This window comes from Leuciscus leuciscus, assembly GCF_965113295.1.
Source record: "Leuciscus leuciscus genome assembly, chromosome: 25".
In the NCBI taxonomy this organism is placed as follows: domain Eukaryota; kingdom Metazoa; phylum Chordata; class Actinopteri; order Cypriniformes; family Leuciscidae; genus Leuciscus; species Leuciscus leuciscus.
The window spans coordinates 24,072,796-24,081,562 of record NC_138724.1 but is presented as its reverse complement, the minus strand read 5'-3'; the positions used below and the strand labels follow the sequence as shown (position 1 = coordinate 24,081,562).

Sequence of the window (8,767 nt, the reverse complement as noted above, 5' to 3'; positions counted from 1 at the left end):
TTCTTTCCTGTGCCGTTTAGCCGTTGCCGTGACGACACAGCAACACGTGATGTATTCCTATGGTCACTGTGGTTCAGACTCTGGTGTCACCACTATGACAATTAAAGCAAAAAAAGGATGAAGTTAGGGGCCGTTTACATGCTACCGTTTTCAACTAAATGAAATGCATTTTGTTTTTTTGGGGACCTGAAAATGCTAACTTTTAAAAAACGTTTTGAAAGTGCAAGTTTTTATTGTTATCGTCTCTGTGTAAACTAAAGAAAACGTGAATTTGTGAAAACTGTGTCGCCATGTGCATGAGTATTACGTCTATAGGCGCATAGTGTTTCTTTACAAAGTGACCACTATATATACACACACACACACACACACACACACACACACACACGTGTGTGTATATATATCTTTTTATATATACACATACACAGTACATATGTGTATGTATGTATGTTATATAGTTTTAGTATCTGTTTCTTACAATCCAGTTCTAGATGTTTAATGCAAGTATAGTCAAATATAGGCTACACAATCTTCTCCGAGCACTGTAGACTGATTTATTAAATATCATTTTCACTTTCCAAACCTCACTGACTCACAGGGGTTTCTGTAACGGTTTCACAACGCGAGTGGTTAAATTCCCCCAGAAACCCCTGTGTTTTTGTGTATACCTGTTTATGCAAGGGGGAGTTTCCATTGCGAGTGGGTCTCCACTGTAGGCAGAGGGAATCAAATCTTTACAGTCTCATATTACAGCATCGTGAGGGGGAAGTGAGAACGTGTCTGTACATCCTCTTAAATCTGATGTTTCTGCGCCTCTGACTCATTTGATATTTGAACGTGATCAGTCTCTGTCGTTGTACTGTGTGGAATCAAATCATTTGAATTCATTTTAAAGACTTCACAGCCAGTCAAGGTAAGGAAACCCGTCAGCGATTAACAACTGTATTGTTTTGAGTACAATTTCCAGCTTCAATATCAACTTTGTTCAGTTAATATTAGGTTTAACTATTATTTGTTTTTAATTATCAGAGCAATGCAAGGACCAGAACTGGTGGACTCGAGGAGTCGTTTTCGATTTATTGAATCATGTCTTGGCTTGATGGGCTGTTTGTGTATCAACTATGCGATCTGGACATCTCAGTGGCTGGATGACAGGGGTCTGTGGTCCTCAGGGAATGAGACCACACCGGACAACAGCTGGCCCACCGAGGACATTACTAAAGGTGTGTGATGTCTCTGCTTTTCTCACATACCTTCGGGAATGAAAGCTATTCAGAAGTGTCATTCTATATCTATCTATCTATACATATACATATTTTCATATATTTCTGGTCATATTTTATCTTGCATTGGGAAAGAAGTGAATCATGACTGCTACTAGTGCCCCCTCTAAAACCATATGTTCATGACGAAGCTCTTTAACTTGGCTTTGACCTGTTTAAATACACGTGGGGGACAGAAACATTTCAGTAGCCGTCATGTGGCCCACATTCATTTTATACAACTGCTTTGGATCTTAGAAACTTGCATTCATGTGACTTCTATAAAAGATACGTTATTAATAATGCATTCCTGTTGTATCTTACTTTTTAGGCCTTTGCTAGCATTGCTTTTTTGAGTCTAAAAATACCATACGGTCTGATCATGGGGGCTGATAGAGGAAATGTGGCATTTTTTGCAAGTTTTGACCTGCTGAGAAGTACAGAGCAGCCAAATGAGAGGAATTGTGAAAACATCTCCTGAATTTTTCTGAAATTTCCAACGTTGATGTAAAATAATGATATGGTTTTGTGTTGGTGGGGTTTCTACACTTCGGTGGGCTGCAGCAGAAAGGCTATGAGATGCTGAACTCACAATATTTGCATGTTTTATTAGTTGTAGCCTGTCTGGTTTTCCCCTCAGTTCATTTCTTCTTCAGAACAAGACAAATGAAAATGATGATGGATGACGTTATGACAGATCAGTTCAGTTTTAAATAGTTTCACAATGTGATGTTCTTCAAGAGCACTCAAACTGAAATTACTTGTCATGGTTTTTATGCTGGATGTTCTTCAAGTCAAGTCATCTTCATTTATATAGCGCTTTTAACAATGTAGATTGTTTCAAAGCAGCTTTACAGAGATAAACGTATAATTTATGGTAACAGAGATTGTTTTGGCTTTATAGCGGTTCTTTAGTAAAGTTATTTCCAGCTAAGGTTAGTTATGATTGATTCGCTTCCGTCGCAACAATCATTTGTTATTAAATTAGGGGCCGCTAAGATGACACCATTCTCTCTACATAGACTTTAAACGCGAACCTGTGAGAAACGCTGATGGCGTTCACATGCGCATTAAGAATTGGTTCTATAGTTATGTGCGTTTGAATATATGTGCGCAGGTTTGTAATTCCCTACAAACCAAGCCTAAACAAAGTACTGGTGTTTCCTTATAATTTTTGATACAGAATTTTATTTTATTTTATCAATTCGGGGTAGATACGCGAATTGAGTTTCCCGACAACGCTTTATCTGTAGAGTGGTAAAGGGATCCTCCATAGGGAGAGACTAGTTGGCACTTCAGCACTGCGTTGTCATCGGCTCCAGGTGAAGGTCCTTCATCAGATCTGGATACGGCCTGGATCCGGCAGGCTGCGGGAAAACCTCGGGATAAACAAAGACACTCAAATTAGCGTAGATGCCATTCTTCTTATGAAGTAACGAGTACATCAGGATTTATGGGAAGTGTTCCCGGTTCCAGCTGACCTAATCTATGCAGCCTAACATTGAATTATAGAAGTCTATAATGTATTATGTGAAAGCTAGGTCAAAGAGATGTGTTTTTAGTCTAGCTTTGAACTGACAGAGTGTGTCTGCTTCCCGGACAATGGTAGGAAGGCTGTTCCAAAGTTTTGGTGCTAAATAGAAGGATCTACCGCCAGCAGTCGATTTTGATATTCTAGGTATTATCAACTGGAATTTTGAGATCGCAATAGACGTGGAGGACTATAATGCGTTAAGAGCTCGCTCAAGTACTGCAGAGCTAAACCATTTAGTGCTTTGTAAGTGATCAGCAATATTTTAAAATTGATGCGATGTTTAATAGGGAGCCAGTGCAGTTTTGCCAGAACCGGGCTAATATGGTCATACTTCCTGGTTCTGGTAAGAACTCGAGCTGCTGCGTTTTGAACTAGCTGTAGTTTGTTTATTAAGCGTGCAGGGCAACCACCCAGTAGAGCATTACAATAATCTAGCCTTGAGGTCATGAACGCATAAACGAATTGTTCCGCATTTGTCAATGAGAGCATATGACGTAATTTAGACATATTTTTAAGATGGAAAAATGCAGTTTTACAGATACTGCACACGTGACTTTCAAATGAAAGATTGGTATCAAAGAGCACACCCAGGTTCCTAACCGACGACGAAGACTTAACAGAGCAGCCATCAAGTGTTAGACAGTATTCTAGGTTATTACGTGAGGACGTTTTTTGTCCAATAATTAGAAACTCTGTTTTTTCAGAATTTAGAAGTAGGAAATTACGAGTCATCCAATTTTTTATATCCGCTATGCATTCCGTTAATTTTGTGAATTGGTAAGTTTCGTTAGGTTTTGAAGAAATATAGAGCTGAGTATCGTCGGCATAACAGTGAAAGCTAATGCCATGTTTCCTAATGATATCTCCTAATGGTAGCATGTACAGAGTGAACAGCAACGGTCCTAGTACTGAGCCTTGTGGTACACCATACTGAACTTGTGATCGATGAGACATCTCTTCATTTACTGCTACAAACTGATAACGGTCAGATTAGTATGATTTAAACCATGCTAGTGCAATTCCACTAATGCCAACATAATTTTCGAGTCTATTTAAAAGAATGTTGTGGTCGATAGTGTCAAATGCAGCACTAAGATCGAGTAACACTAATAGAGAGACACAACCACGATCGGATGATAAGAGCAAATCATTTGTGACTCTAACGAGAGCAGTCTCAGTACTATGGTACGGTCTAAATCCTGACTGGAAATCCTCGCAGATATAATTTCTTTCAAGAAAGGAACAGTCAAAGGGATAGTCAACATTTTGTCTTCTGTGGAATACAATGGAAAATATTTTGAGATGTTGTGAACTGTACAGCTTTTGTTCTCATTGGCTTCCGTTATGTGGAAAAACAAATGTAATGGAAGTGAAATGGGAACCAAAACAAACATTCTTTGAAATATTAGCTTTTGTGTTCAGCAGAAGAAAGAAATACAGGTTTGCATAAAGGTTTGGAATGACATGAGGTTGACAAAATTATAGCAAAAAAAATTCATGGACAGTGTCTTAAGCCGTGACTTAATGTATTAAGACTTAATTAATTAGAATTATTAATAACTTAACATTATATACTGTAGCCTATTTTACAAAGTATACAAATATATAGTTTTTTTTTAGGTCTATAGATTTAAGTATATGTTAGACTATAAGACTTTAAGATATATGTTGCATTAACATTACATAATATAAACTGTTTATAAAATAAATATAAATGTGTGTGTGCATTTATATATAAGTTATTGTATGTAATGTTGTCTTTTTTGTATAGAATTAATTAGGTAATTTATACACTTAGGGTCCATTCAGTGGAGTATCATCATAAAATAATTTAACTCGAGTCTAAACTCAATAGCTGTTTAGTTTCTGGACAGACAGGGTCATCACTTAAATTCAGTGTTAATAGGGGTACCCCCTTCCTTGGGCCCTAGTGAGCAGGTTATACCAAACCAAATTCGCTGTATATTAAATTCTTGAATATTAAAGGTGTTTTGGTCTGCTTTCAACAGCTCTGGAGGCTGAGAGAGTGTTTGCTGTGGTCGCTTTCCTGATGTCTGTGAGCTCTGGAGTGCTGTGTCTCATGTTCGGCCTCTGCTGGACGTCTCAGACGGTGCGCTCCTATTCCAACACTCGCTCACTGCTGATGGCAGGCCAGGCGCTTGACCCGACCTCCCTGCTAATGCTCACGCTAGTACCTACAGGTCAGTACCTCCATATTTAGCTTTCTTTTTGAAATGTAATGCACATGTTTTAACCTTCTCCCCATTTTCTTTTTCCTCGCCACAGGATTTTTCTTTTTTCTCTGCTGGACGCTTTTCACCCATCAACATATTGATGAGATCAGGGATGACATCACTCGACTTGGACTGTCCTATTGGTTGGGAGTGGTGGGCTGGGGTTTGCTATTGGCTGTGTTGCCTGTAGTCTTCCTGGCGGAGAAGTTTGTGGTTCCTGACATCCTGCCGGAGCTAATAAAGTCCACTGATACGTGGTGGAATGCCCCGGAGGTTGCACACGCACGATCGCTTAGTGAAGGTTGCCCTCATTCACAGCACAAGTCTCATCCTGACTTCATTAGGTACATGTCAATGCCTTGAACGAGAGGAAAGAGGTAGCAAGGAAATGCACAAGAGAAGAGACTCTGGTCTCATTGGTCTTGTAGCCAAATATATGAGCAGAGCATGTGTCTCAAAACAGGTGTCAAGGACCAGGATAAGAAACCTGTAACTGTTCTCCAGGATATGGGACACAGAGCTACAGGATATATTAAGGTTCTGTGCCGGCTTTGGCAGTGATTTCACAGCTGTACTTGGACGAGGATGCCCCAAAATGTGGTTTTTACTCATCAGAGTTCACAATCTAAGTGTGAAACATAATGTTGAAAGGATCTTCAACCGATTATTTCTCCATAACTTTTCATAGTCGCCTGCAGTTGTCAATGAGCGAATAATTTTTTTAGGGAGGTCAACTTAAATTCATGAGTTTAAATGCATTTTAAGCATCTAAAATAAGTGTATATATATATATATATATATGTATGCACAATTAATTAAATGTCAGTTATCTTTAAAAAAACACTACATTTGTTTTTGCAAACCTATAATAAAGTGATGTATAGCAATAATTTATCAGCGTAATGGCTGAATAGATTGCGATGGGAATCGTTCAAGCAGTGTACGGTTATTGTTACCTCAAACACATTCCTTGATACCTGATAATAAACAATCTGAATAACTAAATTTCATTACTGAAACATTTGAAAAACCGTACGAATTATAAACGTTCTTCTAACAAGACACACTTTTAAGATCCACCTTTTGTTCTATCTAATTTGCAGTTTGTCAGTTGTGATTGTTTAATTCCAGAGTTTTCTAGAGTTTTACAGAATATCCTGATTCAAATAGTCTCAAAGCACTTTTATACTGCTAACACTTAATGTGAGGGACTCCCAGGTGCTAATGCAGAATTCAACACTACTTGATGGTGCTACAGTTGATCTTTTTTTAAAAAAAGTGCCAACAGTGCTCTCTACTGGTGATAGTACAAAGAGCATCATGTCTATATAAACTATTTTAACTATTCTTTTTGTACTTTTTTTTAAATAAATGAAATGTATACATTAAGTTGAGTCAGTGTCCATCTGTCTATCTGTCTGTCTGTCTGGTGGTGGGGTCAAACATCTGAGACCATTAGAAGCAGTTATATTTTGTATTTAAATATGTTTTCTGATTTACAAGTATGCATTTTCTTTTTGTTATATTCTTTTTGCAATATTTTATATAAATATACAAATAATTTTAATTTAGCTTTAATTTATTTCTGTTTGGTTTTAGTAATTTTAGTGAATCAACCTAAACTAATTTAGTTCACTTAGTTATTAATAAAGCAAAATTTCTCCTTTTTATTTTATTTTTTGTTTACACATTCTGATCCCACCCACGTCGAGATGAATGAACTGGCTGTGTTAATTGTGCATTAATCAGGTGCGGGTCTAATTAAAATGCAGTTTCGTACTTTTAGAAGTGCTTAATAAAGTGCTTATTAAATCCACAGAGAATTGTTTTGTCTTTTTAATTTACTATCAGGAAAGCGATTAATTGACCCTCTCAGAACACATCTCGAGTGTCCTTGAAGGTTGTGACGCCGGGAGATTGAGAGCACACCGGTTGACATCGACGGTTCCCCGAAGGGAGTATGCTGTGTGTTCTGGATGCAAGAAGCCACTTAAATCATCGTTTGAGGAGAATTTCAGTGCAGTGCAACTGTCAGAGCAGAGGCACTCGCTGTCCACAATGCTGACAAGCAGGTGTGCTCTTTTTCTGCGGTGTAGGCTACGCTTTTGAGTGTTATTTATGATCGTTTGTTCCCAGGCTGGGACCTCTTTTTCCACTTAAAAGACAGCTAACTTTAGCCTGGCCTTAAGTGACCCCGTTGGTCAGGGCATATAGGTCTACTGTTCAAAATTAACTTCTGATTACCCTTAGGCCTATAACAGGACAGCCAAAGTTCCTACAGTAGTTAGGCTACTACAAAAATACTGTGGTAATTTGGTATTTGGTCCTTGTTCCCTGCAAAAACTTTGTATTCACTTATTGGACAATGTCATAAAATGATATTTTATTATTTCTGACACATACTGTTTTCATTTCCGTGTAAGTGTTAGTAGCCTAGTTCAACTGTGCAGATTCAGCATATGTTGCTGTTCTCTTACGAGAGGTCTCTCGTACTTGCGTAAGATATCTTACGCTAGGGGAAAACCTCTTTTCCTCGAGATATTGAAGCCAAAAATTATCCTTAATTTTGCAATAATGTAAAACGCATTGCAGCAGCATGCAGACATGGGCGAGACAGCTCGCGCGCCCATTGGCTGCTCTGCGGCAACTGCACCAGCCTATCGATAGAGGCTCCTCATGACGTCAGAACCAATGAGGGCGCTTCGCGCCCATTACGTCATGTCCCGCCGAAATCGGGTGGGGCCAGGGCTATAAATACGGCCCAGAGAGGCTGGTTTGGTCAGTTTTTCATCTCTTCAGCGGGCCTTCGCATCGCTGGATCCTGAGAGGAAGCCACGCCGTCTGAGTCAAGCACCCAGCGGGATTAGTGCATCTGAAGCTGCTGGTCGACATCTCGCCGCCTTCAGTCGCCGTTTCTGCTGACGCTTTCCGGCGTACATATCCTTTTCTCTTCTACTGTGTTTTGTGTATGTGTGTGTGTTCGCCGCCGCGACACACACTCTCATTGCACTAAAAGAGCCGGGCGTCTTTTTCAAGACGCCCCCTTTCCCCCCCAACCCGCAAAGCTCGCCGGTGCGCCCGCTTGCCTTGCCTGCTTGGAGGATGATACCTGCTCTCCCTCTGTTCGAGCCGCGCAAACCGCGCCGTTCACAGGGGATGTCAGGAGCGGACGGTCACGGGGCTAGCTTTCTCTCTCCCTCTGTTCGAGCCGCGCAAAATGCGCCGTTCACAGGGGAGGCTGGAAGCGGACGGTCGGGGTTAGTTTTTCTTTACGTACAAGAAAGCTACCCTGCCTCTGCGCCCCATTCACGCGTCAATCACCAGCGGAAGAAAACATATTGACGCTATTATATGCTCGTGCATCTGAAAGCCTTTGTGTTCCCCCCTGTGGCTCAGTAGCGGAATCTTTGGTTTTTCACACGAGAGACCGGAGTTCGAATCTCGGTCTAACGGCAGATTAATTATGCCTCCAATGCTTCGCTCTGTCAGTTCCCTGAAAGGCGACTGCAGATGTGCATTTTGCAGCCAACGAGCGCGTTGTACAACCCGCTCGCCTGCACCCAAACACCGTTTCTATGGTTCCCGTGCGTCACTGGCGAAAGGAGAAAAGAGTGTTAATGCCCCGCTGCGGCCGGGCCGAATTCTATTTCTCATTCCCCTCTGAAGTTCGGGCGACTGGAAATGTCATACTGCAGTGAGCGAGCCTGTTGTAATGCACGCACCAGCATGTTGACGCT

The 8,767-nt window shown here is 40.4% G+C and overlaps 1 protein-coding gene across 1 annotated transcript; it reads left to right on the top strand.

Annotated features, from left to right (window-relative positions):
* The first annotated feature begins 745 nt into the window (after positions 1-745).
* Positions 746-6,419, top strand: LOC309490686 (uncharacterized protein). Its single transcript, XM_082159893.1, has 4 exons — positions 746-913; positions 1,030-1,223; positions 4,806-4,997; positions 5,083-6,419. The coding sequence occupies exons 2-4, from the start codon at positions 1,034-1,036 to the stop codon at positions 5,391-5,393; spliced, it is 693 nt and encodes a 230-aa protein (XP_082016019.1). The 5' UTR covers positions 746-913; positions 1,030-1,033; the 3' UTR covers positions 5,394-6,419.
* Positions 6,420-8,767: the final 2,348 nt, after the last annotated feature.